The following is a 22,822-nucleotide window of genomic DNA, read 5'->3' on the forward strand; positions in this document are numbered from 1 at the left end:
ACTATGTGGGAAGGAGATCCCAATGATGTAACAACAAACATGAAGACTGTATAACGCAACGTGTATTTCCGTGTTAAACTTACGATGAATAGAATATACTACTACTACTACTACTACTACTACTACTACTACTGCTGCTGCTGCTATACTATACCACTTAAAGACAGTATCCTGGGATACTTTCGTAGGGTGTAGTTGTAATGGTACATCACAATGCTCAACTGCCTAAACATGAAGCCGCAGTTGCTTGGAAATGACAGCAAATAAATTACAACAACAAGCAAGTGCGAATGGACGAAAAGCCATGTTGTGTACATAGTGCAGTCAGCGCGTACACAACTTTCCCACTAGAGCACGCCCCGCTAAGCATAATAGCGCAGGCGCAGCGCTCGTCCGTCTCCGCACTACGAGATCGCGCTGTCTTAGAGACGGACCAAATTCTGCTTCCGCCGATTCGCGTATTAATATGTAACGCAGTCAATGAGATTGCTGGTAACGTAGAACCTTTTCTCCTCGCGGATCACACTCGCGCAGTGATACATGAACGCGCGAGGTATTATAACGAGTGTACAGACCACCGATTAGTCAGTCTGCATTTGTCTGCACCAGTCTCTACCAGTCTGTACGAGTTCTACATTCGTCTGTACCAGTCTATAGTCAAGTTGCAGTCGGCGCCTAATAAGATTACCATATTCCTGTACAAAGCCATCAAGATAAACGTATAGACACTTTTGTCAAGTATCAGAGATATATGTGAGAATAAGATTAACGTACCAATACCAAAGGAACTTCAGATTGTCAATTGTAAATAGCATCCAGAACCAAGCTAAGTAATTTTTATGCTGGTTATTATTTTAATAAATGTGTGTGAAAATTAATCAAGTTCTGTTTAAAGTTGGTCACCGTCAATCTGCTACTCTAAGCGTGCAAGTGGCATTTCTATCATCCGACCTAACGGCAGAAGATAAACACGCCACTATAAGACCACGAGACACATTGCTGACACTCGCCTACTTCGTTAGAGCGACAAGTCAAATAATCTAACGGTGTGTGTACTGAGGGTCTTACAGTACACACACCACAAACCATAAGAAAATAGCCTATTTCCTCTCCTTAAACCCCCCTCCCTCCACCCCACCCATAACAAACTAAAGGGATTCTTCACCACGCTTCCCCGTTTTTCGATCGTACTTTCTCACTTCGGGGATATCTTGTTGCCAGCTGTCAGCTTGGGCGACAGTACTGTATTTCCAGGTTTTAAAAATGTCTTGGCACGAAGGCGCGTGCAAGATAATGTTCTAGGCGTGTGTCATAAATTACTTCGTAAACACCCAGCAGTGTTTATACTCGCCGATTACCGCGCGCAGCTGCTGCAGCTGCTCAAGCGGATAAGGTCCGAATGGCCACGTGACGCTTGCGACTGCAGTGTGGCACTGGCTCAGCTGTTGACTTAATCTATTCCGGAGTGCGCGCTGCCTTCCGCATGCAGGTTATTTTTAAAATGAACTGGGTCAGCGCGTACTCCCATAACCAAGAATACCAGGGCAGACTTTGTTCTGACCAACATACACCCACATGGAACGGCCGCTATGTTATCTCGTCAAAAATATCCAGACATCACTATGCAATGCAGAACGGACCACTACATGTCACGAGAGGCAGACCCCAGTATTAAAGGAGGCAACAAATACTGTGTTGTCAGTAGAGCAGCAGTAACAGAATGTGTCGGTTGGAGAACTCAGTGACTTCGAACTAGGCCTGTTCGATAGAACATCGACACATTTCCCAAGAGGTACCGATATACACTACTGGCCATTAATTGTGCGATTTAGGGATTTTCCCCTGCCTCGAGATGACTGGGTGTTTGTGTTGTCCTCATCATTTCATCATCATCCAGGAAAGTGGCGAAATTGGACTGAGCAAAGATTGGGTAATTGTACGGGCGCTGATAACCACGCAGTTGAGCGCCCCACAAACCAAACATCATCATCACATACTGGCCATTAAAATTGCTACACCACGAACATGACGTGCTACAGACGCGAAATTTAACCGACAGGAAGAAGATGCTGTGATATGCAAATGATTGGCTTTTCAGAGCATTCACACAAGGTTGGCGCCGGTGGCGACACCTACAACGTGCTGACATGAGGAAAGTTTCCAACCGATTTCTCATACACAAACAGCAGCTGACAGGCGTTGCCTGGTGAAACGCTGTTGTGATGCCTCGTGTAAAGAGGAGGAATGCGTACCATCACGTTTCCGACTTTGATAAAGGTCAGATTGTAGCCTATCGCGATTGCGGTTTATCGTATCGCGACATTGCTGCTCGCGTTGGTCGAGATCCAATGACCGTTAGCAGAATATGGAATCGATGGGTTCAGGAGGGTAATACGGAACGCTGTGCTGTATTCCAACGGCCTCGTATCGCTAGCAGTCGAGATGACAGGCATGTTATCCGCATGGATGTAACGGATGGTGCAGCCACGTCTCGATCCCTGAGTCAACAGATGGGGACGTTTGCAAGACAACAACCATCTGCACGAACAGTTCGACGACGTTTGCAGCAGCATCGACTATCAGCTCGGAGACCGTGGCTGCGGTTACCCTTGACGCTGCACCACAGACAGGAGTGCCTTCGATGGTGTACTCAACGACGAACCTAGGTGCACGAATGGTAAAACGTCATTATTTAGGATGAATCCAGATTCTGTTTACAGCATCACGTTGATCGCATCTGTGTTTGGCGATATCGCGATTAACGCACATTGGAAGCTGGTATTCGTCATCGCCATACTGGCGTATCACCCTGCGTGATGGTACGGGGTGCCATTGGTTACACGTCTCGGTCACCTCTTGTTCGCATTGACAGCACTTTGAACAGTGGACGTTACATTTCAGATGTGTTACGACCCGTGGCTCTACCCTTCATTCGAGAATAATGCATGACCGCATGTTGCAGGTTCTGTACGGGTCTTTCTGGATACAGAAAATGTTCGACTGCTGCCCTGGCCAGCACATTCTCCAGATCTCTCAACAATTGAAAACGTCTGGTCAATGGTGGCCGAGCAACTGGCTCGTCACAATAGGTCAGTCACTACTCTTGATGAACTGTGGTATCGTGTTGAAGCTGCATGGGCAGCTGTAGCTGTACACGCCATCCAAGCTCTGTTTGACTCAATGCCCAGGCGTATCAAGGTCGTTATTACAGCCAGAGGTGGTTGTTCTGGGTACTGATTTCTCAGAATCTAGGCACCCAAATTGCTTGAAAATGTAACTACATGTCAGTTCTAGTATAATATATTTGTCCAATGAATATCCGATTGTCATCTGCATTTCTTCTTGGTGTAGCAATTTTAATGGCCAGTAGTGTATATCGGCGATATTTTTTCCACAGATATATCTGTATCGAAATGGCAATATCGGCTGCCGATATTTATACTTTTTATATTTTTCGCAATTTTCGATAAATATAAGTTGCTCTTTTGAAACTGTAGTAGAACATAATTTTACTTTCACTGTATGGAGGAGTCTTAATTCTGCTCGAGCCTTCATCATGTCCAGTCTTCCTCTTTGACTGTGTGTAGCAAGTGTAGACGGCACAAACAAGTAGTCTGATTGCACACCGAGAGGGGGGGGGGGGGGGAGGTCGGGTGGCCGTGTGAATGGAATAACAAGATATCCGATGAGAAGAAATAGCATACCAGTTGCATTAAAAAACAATTTTTAACTCAACTAGTCAACTAGTGTGCTATGTCTTCACATCGGCATTCTTCAAAAACCGTCGCTGAAAATGATGAACAAAAATCTAAATGACAAGACGTGTGAGGGGAAATGCTGATGTAATCGGCGTTCGGTGCTACCAAAAGATCATGCAACGTTTAACTTCACCACGCATTCTGACACTACAACTGCTAGGTCGCTGGTGTTTGCAGAAACGAAAAAACAGGGACGTCGACATATATACTGCCGGTACGTCGATATGTTTTCCGTCAATACAAGGTGTTTATAAATGAATGTCGGGGTTTTAACGTTTTATAATATTTGGTACATTAAACTTACAGTTATAAATGATATGTCAAAAGAAAGAGCAACTCAAACAATTTTACCGAGAACCTTATAAATGTTCAATGTGAGCACCATTTGTCACACGGCACACATCAAGTCTATAGCCGAGTTCTTCCCAAACGTTGATAAGTGTGTCTTCAGTGATTGTAGTAATAGCTGCTTCAATCCGGTTTCTTAATTCAGGGAGGTCTGTTGGGAGCGGAGGCACATACACACGATCCTTGATGAAGCCCCAAAGGAAAAAAATGGCATGGCGTTAGGCGGGGTGAACGTGGAGCAAAGCAAGCCCTGTCATTGGGCCCCTTGCGGTCTATCCAGCGCTTGGGTACAGTGAAGTTCAACCAATCGCGTACTGCGCTACACCAGTGAGGTGGCGCACCATCTTGCTGGAAAATGAAGTTCTCTGGCTGATCTTCTTCCAACTGAGGGAAGAGCCATTGCTCTAGTGTATCAAGGTAAGAAGTGCCGGTTACGGTAGGTTCACCAAACTCGGCTGTAGACTTGTGTGCCGTGTGACAAATGGTGCTCACATTGAACATTTATGAGGTTCTTGGTAAAAATGTTTGAATTGTTATACAGAATCCGCCTTGATAGTAAATAGACCGGATGTTGACCTAGGTTTCGGCGCGGATAACCACGCCTTCTTCGGAAAACACTAAAACTATAAACTGCCTAAAGAGGCATGGTCCAACATTAACATTAGTTCTTTAGACTATGCCTCTTCAGGCAGTTTGTAGTTTTAGTGTGTTCCGAAGAAGCCGTGGTTATCCGCGCCGAAACCTAGGTCAACATCCGGTTTCTATTTGCAATCGAGGTGGATTCTTTGTTGTTGTTGTTGTTGTAGTCTTCAGTCCCGAGACTGGTTTGATGCAGCTCTCCATGCTACTCTATCCTGTGCAAGCTTCTTCATCTCCCAGTACCTACTGCAACCTACATCCTTCTGAATCTGCTTAGTATATTCATCTCTTGGTCTCTCCCTACGGTTTTTACCCTCCACGCTGCCCTCCAATACTAAATTAGTGATCCCTAGATGCCTCAGAACATGTCCTACCAACCGATCCCTTCTTCTGGTCAAGTTGTGCCACAAACTTCTCTTCTCCCCAATCCTAATCAATACTTCCTCATTAGTTATGTGATCTACCCATCTAATCTTCAACATCCTTCTGTAGCACCACATTTCGAAAGCTTCTATTCTCTTCTTGTCCAAACTATTTACCGTCCATGTTTCGCTTCCATACATGGCTACACTCCATACAAATACTTTCAGAAATGACTTCCTGACACTTAAATCTATACTCGATGTTAACAAATTTCTCTTCTTCAGAAACGCTTTCCTTCCCATTGCCAGTCTACATTTTATATCCTCTCTACTTCGACCATCATCAGTTATTTTGCTCCCCAAATAGCAAAACTCCTTTACTACTTTAAGTGTCTCATTTCCTAATCTAATACCCTCAACATCACCCGACTTAATTCGACTCCATTCCATTATCCTCGTTTTGCTTTTGTTGATGTTCATCTTATATCCTCCCTTCAAGACACCATCCATTCCGTTCAACTGCTCTTCCAAGTACTTTGCTGTCTCTGACAGAATTACAATGTCATCGGCGAACCTCAAAGTTTTTATTTCTTCTCCATGGATTTTAATACCTACACCGAATTTTTCTTTATAATCATTAAATTATTCACAATTACTGACGCACTGCAATGTTAAAAGTTCTGAAAACTGTTTGAGTTTCTCTTTCATTTGACATATCATTTATAACTGGAAGTTTAATGGAATAAATATTATAAAGCGTTAAAACCCCGATATTCATTTATAAACACCCTGTATATCGAGAAATTTTTCGATATGACGAGCTCCAACTGTGAAATGTTTTAAATATCGATATGTCGAATTCCCGATATTTTTAAAAGTATCAACAGTCCTACTTCGAACGTCGACTACTAATTGGATATCACTTGAGTGACATACCCATCGGGAGCATTGCAACCCTTCCTAAAACTGCCCAAGTCAACTGCTGGTTTTGTGACTCTGAATTAAAAGAAGCTAACGGACAATCAGAGCCAAGCAGTGTCCAGACAGACCTCGTGTATTGACGTACAGGGGCTTCCGACTATTACAGAGGGCGGCTATTAAAAACCGCATGAAATCATTTCACAGAACTATCAACAGTACAGCTAGCACAATAATTATGCGTAGGCAATTAAAAAGAATGGGGTGCAATTTGCGAGCAGCTCCTCATAAGACACATGTTCATGCGACACCTGAGGTGGCGTAAAGAGCTACGCCACTGGATCGTAGATGGCTGGAAACGATTGATTTGGAGTGTTGATCCATGCCATAACATGTAGCAATTCCAATAGAAGGGTTTGGGTTTGGCAAATGGCTACAGAACGTTATCTGACATCATGTGTAGTTCCACTAGTAATAGCCGGCCGGAATGGCCGTGCGGTTCTAGGCGCTACAGTCTGGAACCAAGCGACCGCTACGGTCGCAGGTTCAAATCCTGCCTCGGGCATGGATTTGTGTGATGTCCTTAGGTTAGTTAGGTTTAAGTAGTTCTAAGTTCTAGGCGACTAATGACCTCAGAAGTTAAGTCGCATAGTGCTCAGAGCCATTTGAACCACTAGTAATAATAATAATGGCGCGTGACGAGTGAAGTAAAGAGAAGGTGGTGTTATATGGGGGTGTTATTCTTACGCTTTAGAAAACGCTAAATTCGGAAAGATATGAACAGATTTAACGCACTGTGTACTGCTTTCTTTTAATGAAGCTGACGCCATTCGCCTGTAATATTTTTGATTTTAATCTTATACGATCCAGATTTGGGCCTTAGACCATTTCTAAGTACAAAAACTAGAACAAACAATAGAACTATAAATCACAAAAACAAGAAACAGGGCAACAATGAAAAATAGTGCATAAATACAATGATTCTTTACCTTACTTATGTGTCAAAAGAGACCAGACTGATATGAAATACAAGACCTTGTTGAAAAAGAATATCTGCTCATATAGGCCAGATATATCATTAGTAAAAGTAAGAACATCTCTAAAACTCCGAAATATATTGCAGACTTTCATTGCCACACTATTGTGTCTATACAACAACCGGCATACCCATAGATGAAACGGTCTTGTAAAGATCGCCTGACAGACACCACTGTCTTTGCAATGCAACCTGTAGTGTGTTAGGGAACAAGGTACAGGAGACACTCCAAAAGAAATGCACACTATTTGTTTTAAATCCTTATTTTATTCTACATGTTTGAAAGTTTTACAGTATGTAGATACATCCTTTAGGAACAATATTTTCATTTCTCCACATAATTTCCATCCCTCTCAACTGCCATACGCTATCTTGGAACCAGCGCCTGTATACCCGCACAGTAAAATTATGGTGCAACCTGTTGGAGCCACTGTTTGGCAGTGTGCACAAGGGAGTCATCATCTTCAAACCTTGTTCCAGGAAGAGAGTCTTTCAGTTTCCCAAAGAGATGATAGTCACATGGAGCCATGTCAGGACTGTAAGTGTTGTTCCATCTGAGTTTTGAGACCGCTTCCATGGTTTTTTGACTGACATGTGGCCGTGCATTGTCGTGCAGCAGCAAAACATCCTGCTTTTGCCGATGTGGCCGAACACGACTCAGTCGGGCTTGAAGTTTCTTCAGTGTCGTCACATACACATCAGAATTTATGGTGGTTCCACTTGGCATGATGTCCTTCGGAATCGAAAAACACTGTAGCAATAACTTTTCCAGCAGAAGGTGTGGTTTTGAATTTTTTTTTCCTTGGGTGAATTTGCATGATGCCACTCCATTGATTGCCTCTTCATCTCTGGTGAAAAATGATGGAGTCATGTTTCATCACCTGTCACAATTCTTCCAAGAAATTCATCTCCACCATTCTTGTACTGTTCCAAAAACTCGCTGCATACCGTTTTTCTTGTTTCTTTGTGAGCCACTGTCAACATTCTGGGAACCCACCTGGCACAAACCTCTTGTAACGCCAACTCTCTCAGTATTCTGCAGACACTTCCTTCCCTTCTCCCAACGTAGCGTGACAATTCGTTCACTGTGATGCGTCTGTCAGCAGTCACCAATTCGTTAACTCTCTGCACATTGTATGGTGTGCAGTATATGAGGCCTGCCGCTGTGAGAACAATCCTCAATATTGCTGTGCCCGCTTTCATTCCGTAACCTGCTTGCCCATCGACTAACTGTACTGCGATCGACAGCAGCATCTCCATACACCTTTTTCAACCTCTTGTGGATGTTTACCACTGTCTCGTTTTCACAGCACAGGAGTTCTATGACAGCACGTTGCTTCTAACGAACGTCAAGTGTAGCAGCCATCTTGAAGACATGCTGTGACGGCGCCACTAACGGGAAGAGGTTGAACTAAGTTTGAAAACAAGTGGGAAGGATGTATCTACACACTGTAAAACTTTCACATCTGCAGAATGAAAACTGTATTTTTACAAAAATAGTGTGCATTTCTTTTGGAGTGACTCTCGTAGATGAACTGTTTATTTTGCCTTATAATTAGATTATCTTTGTATACACTGATACATAAGAGTGTTTACAATACAAGACATGGAAGACCACTATTAAAGTTCACATATAAACATGGCGAAGTGTAACAAACATCGAATTTCTATCTTGTAATACAGTTAATTATGTAAAACATGGTGCACTATATAGGCAGTTAGTAATATATATTGTTAAAAATTGCAACAGCAATACGCAAATGCTCCCAAAGGTCCAACACACCAGCACAATGAACCAAGAAATGGCCTGAAGCCGAAATCTGCACCGCATAACAATAAAATAACAATTATTACAGTTAAATGGCAGCAGCATCATTAAAAAAAATTACAGAGACTGCGGCTCCAGCCAAAATAAAAGTTATGAACTGTGTACTGCGTTTGGAGCAGCATCTGTGAGGCAACCGTTTGTGAACAGTAGCATGAATTGGAGAGGCCTGATCAGAGTCCCCACCTGAACTGAATGGAACACCTTTCAAATGATTTCGGACGTCGACGTCGCTAGCGTCCAACATCATTACCTTTCCTGGTTTCAGTTCTCGAGGAAGAATGGGCTGCCATTCCTCTACAAACAACCAGATATCTCAATGAAAGTGTCCTTGGTAGAGTCCAAGCTGCCATAAAGGCAAAGGATGGCCACCACACATTTAATGTCCAATACGTTTAACGTCTCCGGATACTTCTAATCAGATAGTACATATGCTGAGAAACATAAGGCACACAAACATAGCTTTTCATCTGAATTTCTTTGTTTAATCAGAGGGAATACACGAACAATTCTTCTCAATATAGATAGTTATTTACTCCTACAGTCTCACTTTTGCTTGGGAGATTGAAAGAAAAAAAACTGCGTCTCAGAAGGAAGAATCAAGTAGGTGTAATGAAAGTAAAATATCAAGGAAGACAAATTAGTGTTCAGAAGGGTGTAAGGCAAGGTTGTAACTTATCGCCCCTGTTTTTGATTCTAAATGAATTTGCGGTATTTCCTTGACATTAGGAAAGACTACGTTTAAAACAGCGAATCTATATGGTTAGAGAATAAATTATTAAAATCTATCTACAGTATTTACACTGCTTGCGAATAAAATTGCAGCACCATCAAGGCGGCATATAAAAGACATCTAAATTGGCATGAAATGGACTACATGCCTATATAAGTAAATGATTAGCATTTCAGCACAATCGTATGCAGTACGTACAATAATGCCTTCTACGAGGAGTGTTTTTAAGGTAAGTACCGTTTTGAAATTCCGCCGCTGCAGCATCGCGGTCGGCATTTGTCGCATGGGCGCTGTGTACCGCACTCTGTTGGCAAGCCACAGACGCCATTAGAGAGTCATTTGGCGTGTTTAAGTTTGTTAGTGAGTATTTGAAATGCCTGCTACGATTGAGAATCCCGCTGACTGAAGTACGTGCTGTGAATTGTTTTCTTAGTGCTAGAGACGTGAAAACGGCTGAAATTCCATGGTCAAATGAGTGAAGTGTATGGAGAAAACATTATGAGCGATAGGATGGTATGGAAATGGATGCGAGCTTTTAAAGATGGCCGTACGAATGTGCATGATGAGGAACAAAGTGGACGACCTTCAGTCATTACTGTTGATTTGGTGCAGAAATTTGATAAAAAAGTGAGAGAGAACAGACCATTTACGATTTCGATGTTATATGATAAATTTCCTCAGGTATCAAGAAATGTCCTTTTTGCAGTTGTTACAGAACGTTTAAATTATCGCATGTATGCTCACTGTTGGAATATTTGAGGAGCTTCTAAATGTGGAAGACAGGAACTGGGTGTTTGTGTTGTCCGCATCATTTCACCACCACCACCACCACCACCATTCGTGACAGTGGCTCAATTGGACTGTGTAAAAATTGGGACTTTGTACGGACACTGATGACCGTGCAGTTGAGCGCCTCACAAACCAAACCAAACATCATCATTACCACCTTTAAGCTCAGACAATTTTGTGCCACAACACTGCTCCCTGTGTTTTAAGAGAGATGTCACCCACGAGCGTAGTTTCTTCTTTTTATTTTTCTGATGACCAGCTTCTGGCAGTAAAATATATGCTGTGCATGTGACGAATGCTAAATCCTCTTCATCTCTCGTAAAACTGGCCAATGAAACTGTAACTAAAACGCTACTTTATTACAATTACAAAACGGAATGAATGTAGAACGTTATCTTAGCCAACTGTTATTCCACATGGTATAATCTCTTGACCCCAAGCCCTTCGTTTGGTGCGGATAAGAAGCCGAACGCCAATGCACTGGCGACCAAAGTTCGGCCGAATCCAGTCTCTGTCGTTGGTTGAACTTCGTTGGTCTACTATGTTTGCGCCTTAATTCGAGACATTGTCCGCTTGGCCTTGAAGGATCCCACAGCCATGCCAGGACAGTGCAACGATATCTGAAGCAACACAGGCTGTCAACACTAAGGCTATTGTTGCAGCTTGAGCTGGAGCAGCAGCAGAGAGAGGCAAGCCGACTGTGGAGCACCCACAGACAACAATGGACACAGGAGTGACACCATGATGTCTTTTCAGATGAGTCCTGGTTGCGCGTAGGCATATCTGAATGTGAAGGCTCTGAGAACAACGAACGCTGCCAGACTGAATTCGTATTCGTAATATGGGCCGAGCACATGACATGGAAGTGCGGGGTGACAGTGCGTACACAAAATGATCGTTTCTGGTTTGTGTAGCCAGTAACGTGGACAACAGGCGTTACGTTGCTGACGTGTAAATGCCGTTTGCTGCGCCCTTCGAGGTTTCCGTGACATTTTACAAGATAATGCACGGCTATTGTCATTAAAAAATCTGCTTATGGGTTGCGATGAGACTGCCATGCCACCACTTGATGAATCTGTCATAGAGTTGAACACCAGAGGTGGCACATCTGTGTACTTACGTTGCCCCAAAATCACCAACAAATTTATCCTGTATTCTACCCGCTTTACTACACCCATCAACAAAAGTTTTGTATCTCCCGTTTATTCTGAAATTCAGAAAACAAAAATTGGCTCAGAGGAACATGTACATATTCATTTGAATTGTGTTCAGAACATAAAAAAACGTTTGTGTAACGATAAAATCTTCTGTTTCCAACGGTGGTGTTTTACAGCACCCGAGTGACTTCAATACATGGTGGAATGTCCTCTTGCTCAGATGCTTACTTGAATCCGTTGTGGAATACCATCGATGTGATCATAAAGCCAGCTGTAGTCTAAAGTGTGCTACTCTTCAATGGCGATTCTGTGTAAGATGTGCACAGTATGTGGTCATTGTCAACTTCCAAAAACAGGTCATTTCAATCGATTCCTCACATACTCGATTGGGTTCATGTCGGCGAACAGGCGGGCCACTCCATTCTGGTGAATGCTGAAGGAGAGCACGATGAGCATGCAAATTATAATCCGTGAAGAAGAAATTCACAAAAATGTTGGCAATGCAGTCCCACTATTTGTTGTAGGATCTCATCCCTGCACCACAGAGCAGTGAGAGCGCCACAATCAGGACTGCATACGACTGAGGCACACAGGGCCAACACCCGGCATCATGGTGTGGGGAGCGATCTCCTACACTGGCCGTACACCACTGGTGATCGTCGAGGGGACACTGAATAGTGCACGGTACATCCAAACCATCATCGAACCCATCGTTCTACCATTCCTAGACCGGCAAGGGAACTTGCTGTTCCAACAGGACAATGCACGTCCGCATGTATCCCGTGCCACCCAACGTGCTCTAGAAGGTGTAAGTCAACTACCCTGGCCAGCAAGATCTCCGGATCTGTCCCCCATTGAGCATGTTTGGGACTGGATGAAGCGTCGTCTCACGCGGTCTGCACGTCCAGCACGAACGCTGGTCCAACTGAGGCGCCAGGTGGAAATGACATGGCAAGCCGTTCCACAGGACTACATCCAGCATCTCTACGATCGTCTCCATGGGAGAATAGCAGCCTGCCAGTGGATATACACTGTACTAGTGCCGACATTGTGCATGCTCTGTTGCCTGTGTCTATGTGCCTGTGGTTCTGTCAGTGTGATCATGTGATGTATCTGACCCCAGGAATGTGCCAATAAAGTTTCCCCTTCCTGGGACAATGAATTCACGGTGTTCTTATTTCAATTTCCAGGAGTGTAGTTCCATGTCCGCACCACATCGCTTTGATCTCAGTGCATATGTCGAGCAAAGCCCTGATTGACAAGCCTTCTTCACATTATGTGATGATGGAGAACTGGTCATTGGTTGCGATTGTCCTTTGCGGCATGACAGCTGTTCACTTCACTGTTACACAGACGTCTGCAATGCGTCCTTACTGGTGATTTACTTTCGGTTGAAATGCTGCAGTCTATTCGAGTGCGGCGTTCTACCCACAGGCTGCGCTCACGGCAACTGTGTAAAAGTTTACAAACAACGTCGGAAGTGACCTTCTCATCGCTACAGAAACAGTCACAACAGCATCACACCTGCGTGACATAACCAGGTGGCGCAAAATTTCTCTCTTATAATTTAACAATGTACTTCATTAACCCACCTACTATCCAATCGCCTGGATGTTCCAAACACCTCTATTTTATTTGAATTGTAATCCTGCCTTCCTCTTAAGACTATCCGCTGGCCTTTTTTTCCTGCCTCTCCTATCAATTCCCCACATGTATCTCTCCGTTCCTCGCCAATAAGCCCTCAGTTTTTGAATGGATTTTTCAGTAAATGTTTATGTCTCACTATAGTAACTGAAAGGAGGCGAAAGTTGTCAGAAGCTTCGCTTCCTAAACCAAACATACACTACTCTCCATTAAAATGCAGATGATAAACGGGTATTCATTGGACAAATATATTATACAAGAACTGACATGTGATTACATTTTCATGCAATTTGGGTAAATATATCCTGAGAAATCTGTACCCAGAACAACCACCTCTGGCCGTAATAACGGCCTCGATACGCCTGGGCATTGAGTCAAACAGAGTTTGGATGGCGTGTACAGGTACAGCTGCAAATGCAGCTTCAACACGATATCGCAGTGCACCAAGAGTAGTGACTGGCGTATTGTGACGAGCCAGTTGCTCGGCCACCATTGACCAGACGTTTTCAATTGGTGCGAGATCTGGAGAATGTGCTGGCCAGGGCACAGTCGAACATTTTCTGTATCCAGAAAGGCCCGTACAGGACCTGCAACTTGCGGTCGTTCATTATCCTGCTGAACTGTAGAGTTTAACAGGGATCGAATGAAGGGTAGAGCCACAGGTCGTAACACATCTGAAATGTAACGTCCACTGTTCAAAGTGCCGTCAATGCGAAAAAGAGGTGACCGAGACGTGTATCAATGGCACCCCATACCATCACGCCGGGTGATACTCCAGTATGGCGATGGAGAATACACGCTTCCAATGTGCGTTCACCGCGATATCGCCAAACACGGATGCGACCATCATGATGCTGTACACAGAACCTGGATTCATCCGTAAAAATGACGTTTTGCCATTCGTGCATCCAGGTTCGTCGCTGAGTACACCATCGCATGCGCTCCTGTCTGTGATGCAGCGTCAAGGGTAACCGCAGCCATGGTCTCCGGTCTGATAGTCCATGCTGCTGCAAACGTCGTCGAACTGTTCGTGCAGATGGCTGTTGTCTTGCAAACGTCCCCATCTGTTGACTCAGGGATCGAGACGTGGCTGCACCATCCGTTACAGTCATGCGGATAAGATGCCTGTCATCTCAACTGCTAGTGATATGAAGCCGTTGGGATCCAGCACGGCGTTCCGTATTACCCTCCTGAACCCACCGATTCCATATTCTGCTAACAGTCATTGGATCTCGAGCAACGCGAGAAGCAATGTCGCGATACGATAAACCGCAATCGCGATAGGCTGCAATCCGACCTTTATCAAAGTCGGAAACGTGATGGTAGGCATTTCTCCCCCTTCCACGAGGCATCACAACAACGTTTCACCAGGCAACGCTAGTCAACTGCTGTTTGTGTTTGAGAAATCGGTTGAAAACTTTCCTCATGTCAGCACGTTGTAGGTGGCACCAACCTTGTGTGAATGCTCTGAAAAGCTAATCATTTGCATATCACAGTATCTTCTTCCTGTCGGTTAAATTTCGCGTCTGTAGCACGTCATCTTCGTGGTGTAGCAATTTTAATGGCCACTAGTGTATTTTATTAAGAAGCATTCCAGGCCATCATTACTTTTATGTCCGTTGTGTAGTCTTCAATTGTCTCAACTATAAATATTTTACTAGTTCTATGATTTCACTGTGAAGTATTTCCTTTTCGATGTGGTCAATGTACATTATTTTAGTGTTACTATACTTCATTTTCAGATCTAGTTTCAAAATTACTCTGTCACCTTCTTCACTCCTTCTTGAAGTTTATCTGCACTAATGGCAAACAGAACAACATCGCCAGCAACACGAATGTGGCACAGACAATTGTCTTCCATTAACCCATATTTCTACTTCGTTTTCCAGTTTTAAGGATCTGTCAACTTCCCCTAGGACTGCGGAAAATAAATATGGTGATACAGTTTCTCCAGACACGACTTTTCTTTTAATTCTCAATTTCCACACATCTCTGGTGAAGTTTATGAAAGCTGTAATCAAAAATCATTGTATTGTCTATTAGCCTATTAGCACATTTTTGTGAAAACAAATTCAAAATTCTTTGCAGGATCTATGAATCTCAGACAAAGTGGTAAATTTCACTCATTGATTCACTTCAGAGTAGCTTTTACAACACGAAAATAGTCCACTGTGCTTTATCCACCACTAAAGCCAGCTTTTTCCTTTGCTTACATACACTCCTGGAAATGGAAAAAAGAACACATTGACACCGGTGTGTCAGACCCACCATACTTGCTCCGGACACTGCGAGAGGGCTGTACAAGCAATGATCACACGCACGGCACAGCGGACACACCAGGAACCGCGGTGTTGGCCGTCGAATGGCGCAAGCTGCGCAGTATTTGTGCACCGCCGCCGTCAGTGTCAGCCAGTTTGCCGTGGCATACGGAGCTCCATCGCAGTCTTTAACACTGGTAGCATGCCGCGACAGCGTGGACGTGAACCGTATGTGCAGTTGACGGACTTTGAGCGAGGGCGTATAGTGGGCATGCGGGAGGCCGGGTGGACGTACCGCCGAATTGCTCAACACGTGGGGCGTGAGGTCTCCACAGTACATCGATGTTGTCGCCAGTGGTCGGCGGAAGGTGCACGTGCCCGTCGACCTGGGACCGGACCGCAGCGACGCACGGATGCACGCCAAGACCGTAGGATCCTACGCAGTGCCGTAGGGGACCGCACCGCCACTTCCCAGCAAATTAGGGACACTGTTGCTCCTGGGGTATCGGCGAGGACCATTCGCAACCGTCTCCATGAAGCTGGGCTACGGTCCCGCACACCGTTAGGCCGTCTTCCGCTCACGCCCCAACATCGTGCAGCCCGCCTCCAGTGGTGTCGCGACAGGCGTGAATGGAGGGACGAATGGAGACGTGTCGTCTTCAGCGATGAGAGTCGCTTCTGCCTTGGTGCCAATGATGGTCGTATGCGTGTTTGGCGCCGTGCAGGTGAGCGCCACAATCAGGACTGCATACGACCGAGGCACACAGGGCCAACACCCGGCATCACGGTGTGGGGAGCGATCTCCTACACTGGCCGTACACCACTGGTGATCGTCGAGGGGACACTGAATAATGCACGGTACATCCAAACCGTCATCGAACCCATCGTTCTACCATTCCTAGACCGGCAAGGGAACTTGCTGTTCCAACAGGGCAATCCACGTCCGCATGTATCCCGTGCCACCCAACGTGCTCTAGAAGGTGTAAGTCAACTACCCTGGCCAGCAAGATCTCCGGATCTGTCCCCCATTGAGCATGTTTGGGACTGGATGAAGCGTCGTCTCACGCGGTCTGCACGTCCAGCACGAACGCTGGTCCAACTGAGGCGCCAGGTGGAAATGGCATGGCAAGCCGTTCCACAGGACATCATCCAGCATCTCTACGATCGTCTCCATGGGAGAATAGCAGCCTGCATTGCTGCGAAAGGTGGATATACACTGTACTAGTGCCGACATTGTGCATGCTCTGTTGCCTGTGTCTATGTGCCTGTGGTTCTGTCAGTGTGATCATGTGATGTATCTGACCCCAGGAATGTGTCAATAAAGTTTCCCCTTCCTGGGACAATGAATTCACGGTGTTCTTATTTCAATTTCCAGGAGTGTACAATGAGGTGACGAGAATCGTGGCACAGCTCCTAATATCGTGTTGGACCTCCTTTTGCCCGGTGTAGCGCAGGAACTCGACGTGGCATGGACTCAACAAGTCGTTCGAAGTCCTCTGCAGAACTATTGAGCTGTGCTGTCTCTTTAGCTGTCCATAACTGTGAAAGAGTGCAGGGTGTTGTGCACGAATTAACCTGTCGATTATGTCCCACAAATGTTCCATGGGATTCATGTCTAGGGATCTGGGTGGCCAAATCATTCGCCCGAATTGTCCAGAATGTTCTCCAAACCAGTCGCGAACAATTGTGCCCCAGTGACATGACATCATTGTTTGGGATCATGAAGTCCACGAATGGTTGCAAATGGTCTCCAAGTATCCGAATATAACCATTTCCAGTTAATAACTGGTTCAGTTGGGACCAGAGGACCCAGGACATTCCACATAAATGCAGCTGACATCATTTTGAAGCTACCACCAGCTTGCACAGTGCCTTGTTGACAACTTGGGTTCATGGCTTCATGGGGTCTACGCCACACTCGAATTCTATCAGTAGCTCTTACTAACTGAATCGGGATTCATACAATCAGGCAATGGTTTTGCAGTCGCCTAGTATCTGACCGATACGTTAACGAGTCCAGGAGAGGCGCTGCAGGCGATGTCGTGCTGTCAGCAAAGGCACTCCTGTCGGTCGTCTGTTGCCATAGCCCATTAACTCCAAATTTCGCCGTACTGACCTAAAGGATACGTTCGTCGTGCATCCCACACTGATTCTGCGGTTATTTCACGCAGTGTTGTTTATATGTTAGCAGTGACAACACTATACGCAAACGCCGCTGCTCTCGGTTGTTAAGTGAAGGCGTTCCGGCCACTGCACTGACTGTGGTGAGAGGTAATGTCTGAAATTTGGTATTATCGGTACACTGTTGAAACTGGATCTCTGAATACTGAATTCCCGAACGACTTTCGAAATGGACTGTCCCATGCATCTAGCTCCAACTACCCTTCTGCGTTCTAAGTCTGTTAATTCTCGTTGTGCGGCCATAATCAAGTCGGAAACCTATTCCTATTCATATGAATCACCTACGTGAAAGCGACAGCTCCGCCAATGCACTGCCATTTTATATCTTATGTACGCGATACTACCGCCATCTGTGTATGTGCTTATCGCGACTTCTGTCACCTGAGTGTAAAGAACAAGCAGCAGCGATCAGACGGCGCCCACCAAGTTGGTCAATCGTTTTTAGCGCCCTTAATAGATCTCTGAATAAAATACAAATAATCTAAAACGCGTATCTTAACTAAAAGGCCCTTGACGAAATGGGAGATATGTATAAGGTAACACAGATAACTAACGTAAACATGTCTTCGACATAACCCCAAGTTATTATCTTTGGAATGAAAGGGCGCAGTTACTCAGTGCAGTCATGTGGCACTTTGTATTTAGCGTTCACTGGATAATCCATTGTACTAAAAGTCATTTGGTGTAACAATTGCACACGGTCAGAGAGACTGCTGAAAAAGAGAGAAACAGGCGAAGGGGCAGCAGTATAACGGAACAAAACAGAGTGATATGAGGATGATTTTGAAATAAGACAATGAATTTTGTCCAAATGACTTTATTTTATGACTGCTACATTGCATGTTCAGCTATGTATAATCGATGGTTTAAACACGGACAGCCATATGATGTGAATGTGACTCGAAACGCGTAGCCATGTGTGAACATTGCTTTATTGTGTATTAAATTCTGAGTAAATATAAAGAGGTAAAAAATATTTAGCTGTTTGATGAAACTGCGTATTGACATATTCGTTTTGAAGAGCGGTTTTTATTGCTACAGATTCAGCTATCTTGTCATTACCGTAGCAATATTCACATTAACGCCTATTTTCCTCATTTTGCTCTGTATTCTAACAAATCTCTGAAAAGTAGCATGCAGCGCCAGTGCCGGGCTTGGAAATGCTTCGTAACAAGCAAACTTGACAGCACACAACCTATTGTAATGGCTACTTAGATAATATAAAGTTTATTATTACTGACTGATCTGTAACATTGGCAGTGATCATACAGTAAACACTAACAACTCGAAGTCTTCTAAGATTCAAAAATAGCGAGCTCAGCGATCAAGAAAACCTTGATAAGTAGTACAGGTTAGTCTGGGTGTATTATTTTTCCGGTGCTCCTGCTTACAGGGTGTCGAAAACAAAAATTTTGTGAACATATTTAAATCAAGACATTTCGTGCCGCACTTCTATCCCACAGGCTTATCAGCGTTGTGAGATTTCGTTCTCTTTCCAAAAATGAACGGGATCATATACGCTGTAGACACGGTTAGGCCCCAGAAGCAACTGCCATACATAGAAAGCATTCTCGAAGAGCTATCGACGGACGAATCAAGGCGTTGATGCCTGAAGCGAGTCAAACATCGGTTTTCCGATCGTCAGATGTTCTAGGCCTCCGAAATCAGCTGTTCCGGCTTCCGATTTCGTCAGCAGTCGATACGAAGGCCTTATTCTTAAACTGTATATGGAGGAAGGTAACTCTTGGTCAGAGCAGAGTAGTCAACTTTTTAAAATTGACCTTTTTTTTTTATAGATTGGCGATGTAGTTTATATTATGATGTAACTGTGCGTAGTTCATTCTTCTACCACCTGGCGATAACTATATTATATTTCACGTAGCATGATGCTGTGAATACTTTTATAAACCTGCTGATTGTCAGACGACTAAAGCTGGTTGTATAATTTATTTTCCAGCAGTTATATGACGGTGGAGCATTTACTTGGGAGCTAATATCGACTCTGAAGAGGAAATCCGGCAGCTCTAACTCCATATCCAGAACTGATACACAAAGCATAGACTATACCTGGCTAACTACAATTGATATTGGGATGGTTTACGGAAACCGAAGTTGGAAGCCTCATCTAGTGATCAGTTGTCATCATGAAATCTATACTGAAATATAAGCATTCCTCATAATGACTTCGAGAGAACCTCGTTTCTGGAAGCTGCCGCCGTCCTGTTGGTAACCTTCATACTGTAGTCAGAAGTATTCATGGCAACGCCTTTCATCTCAAAGTTCACGTTGATTCAGAAAGTATATTCTTTTCAATTTCCGTGGTGACGTCTTAATTTTTTGGTACGTAATGCTTACCTCACATAGCACCTAAAAGGCGACGAAAATCATGGCAATATCTATCCCTACAGATCAGATGAGACATATGTTACTTGTTATATTTCACATATTTGCTACATTCCTTCGATCTAAACTTTTAGCAGCAGTTTTATGCAAATGAATTTTCAGTTTACGTTATACCAAGACTTGCACCAGACTGTCAACCACACTATTATTAAAACGTGATAAAAAAGTACACCAGCTTTTGATATGCGTGTTCAGTAACCTTCCACGTAGTGAACGGTGTTCGTAAGGAGTCCGAAATCCCTTGGCCCCGCACCGCTATCAGCTTCGTCTTAGGACGGGCTCATAACAGCTGACGTCAATACTGCCGCTGACGGGTTAAAATGGCGCGCAACTCGAAATGAATAGCGCCGCGTACTCGAAGATGGCCAAGCGCGCTTTACAATACAAGAGTGGTAGTTACTTTGTGACAGTCGTAGGAATAATGGAGGGCTGCTTTTTGAATCTTATTCTGACAGTAACATGTAAATCACCGCACAGCAGGTTTCCTTAAATATATTTAGTGGACAAAGTATTTATGCAAAAACTCTATACAACAAATGTAATACGACAACCCCCGAATGTAACTTGGTGGGAGATCACCCTATTGTCGACAATACATGAAATAAGATATTTTTCGTGGCGACCGGTGGAGCGCTCAGCATTTAAAATAAGTCATATAGTAAATGTGCGGTAAGATAAGTGTTAAATTGCTGTAAATTTTTTATTCTTTGTCTGTATGTGTGAATGTCATGAAATATAGTATAAAAATTATACGGCAAAGTAAGGCTCCATATAAATTCGCCAGTTTCTATTCACAAAGCATGCACAGTACATGAAAACTTACTACTTTCTTTTCGGTAGTCATTTCGGTATTTAGTATGCCATGCTGCAATCAGCTCCCTGTAATTATTGTGGAATTTGCTAAATCCTTGAAGGCAAAAAATAACCTCTAGTTCCAAGAAAGTACTGTGCAAAATAATAACGTCGTAAATACGCATCCATCACGAAATTTCGAGGAATATAAACTTATCGCAGAAAATGAACCGTCGTAGATGAAAATGAATATCTGTTACTGGCCTTAAACACTTGAAGACTTATAGTAACGTAGTTGTACCTAACGAACGATTGATTCTTTTTACTTAATTGTTATAAATATTAAATATTTTTGCCCTGGTAAGTGCATGGTGTATAAAATTATTCATCGCTGAGTATTTTGAAAACCTATGCCAATATCGTTGCGACCTCATTGTGCTGCGCAGTCCTGACATGGACGAAAATTCTTCTGTTCAGATTTTCAAGATAACCAATGCTGGAGGAAAAACAGTTTTCGCCTACGTCTCCTAGTATTGGTTCAGGCAACACACGGTCAGTCAGTACCGAGATGTCCTTTTTCCATAAACTTCCCGCCTCATTATATGTTGCAGGTTCGGCAACGATTATGACACAAATACAACGCTGAATGGCAGAAAGATCCGTAAGATCAACATAGCTGAAATTATTCTTTTCAAAAATTTCTCAAAATATACCCATTTTAATATCTATTCTTTTCTCAACTGCATTACTTATACAATATTCTGCACTTAAGAGTTAAAGTTTAATGTCTACTTCGGTGAAATACGAGACAACAGAATCAACCAAAATACTTCTCCTAAAACAAACGATGCCTCATGCCGCTGATCACGGATTTGTCATTACGGGAAGTCAAAGCGCATCTTTCATGCTTATAATGGTTGCCAATGTTACATTCATAGAAATAAAAGTTTATTACGAAAACTACACACTATGAAATTAAAGGCAAATTTTATACAAACGGCAGCTCGATCAATTCAAACATTTCTCGCAATCCTGAACGCACAACAGGGGTGAACTCAGTTCACAGCATGGAAAGGTAGCCTACTGAAATTGAAACAGACAAATAGTAAAAGAGATATTAAAGCAGGTATTTACCAGTTTCCACCGGCGTGAGAGGTCCTTCTCCGTTTGTCAAGATATTTCGTGGCACTGGTTTATTCCTTATCAAACACTTCAATGCTATTCGCCACTTTTGAGCTTCCTTCATATTGTCTTCGTACCTGTCAAATGATCTGAATCGCAGAGTTATTGTCATTCGTTCTCTCTTCTGTCCAGATTTCATTTTAATTTTTTTGAGTACGTAGGCGTATATGTAAAGGTACGCACTTATGTCAGTCTCATCTTGTTCACTCGAATTTTCCTCAACAACTCTTAAGTCATTTCGCTTGTTGGAGCTAGGATGACATGCACACGATTTTCCTGATCTTCTTTTACTTCTCATACAGCGACAGCCCACAATATCATTTATTCTAATAGTTTCAGTTTTTGTATTGCCATTACTTTCCTTTTGCAAACTCAGTCCCTTTTCTGTCAGTTTCACCCTATAGACCGTATTTTTTTTTGAAAGGATATAAAAAGTTTCTTCAAGAACTGGACCGCCGCTTATATTCCCGCCTTCCATGTTATTTATTAAACACGCGAACCATTTAAAGCAATACACATCACACACCGCTCACTTTGCAAAGCACACGCGGACTTTGCAGCGCATCCCCCCATCGCCTATTGCAGACTGGCAGGACCTTAACAAGATATGTCAGTACCAAACAAAAACACAAGCCTGAGAATATAATACGAAAGATAGAAGTTCGAAAGACTTGGCAGCTATGACCTACCACAAGGTAAACACGTCAGCGAAAGCATTTTCCTCGCGAAACATTTCGTAACTTGGAAATTTTAGTTTTATCCGTAGTCTTTGAGTAGCTTTCTTGCTGTACACTATA

At 43.6% G+C, this 22,822-nt stretch overlaps 1 protein-coding gene across 1 annotated transcript in view; it reads right to left on the reverse strand.

Annotated features, from left to right (window-relative positions):
- LOC126175769 (sphingosine kinase 1) overlaps positions 1–22,591 on the reverse strand; it is a 484,010-nt gene extending 461,419 nt beyond the window's left edge. Inside the window, exon 1 of the mRNA XM_049922738.1 lies at positions 21,978–22,591. Within this exon, the coding sequence (XP_049778695.1) occupies positions 21,978–22,503 (526 nt within the window). The 5' untranslated portion in view covers positions 22,504–22,591. The remainder of the gene's footprint in view (positions 1–21,977) is intronic.
- Between the last annotated feature and the right edge of the window lie 231 nt (positions 22,592–22,822).

This window comes from Schistocerca cancellata, chromosome 3, assembly GCF_023864275.1.
Source record: "Schistocerca cancellata isolate TAMUIC-IGC-003103 chromosome 3, iqSchCanc2.1, whole genome shotgun sequence".
Taxonomy (NCBI): Eukaryota; Metazoa; Arthropoda; class Insecta; order Orthoptera; family Acrididae; genus Schistocerca; species Schistocerca cancellata.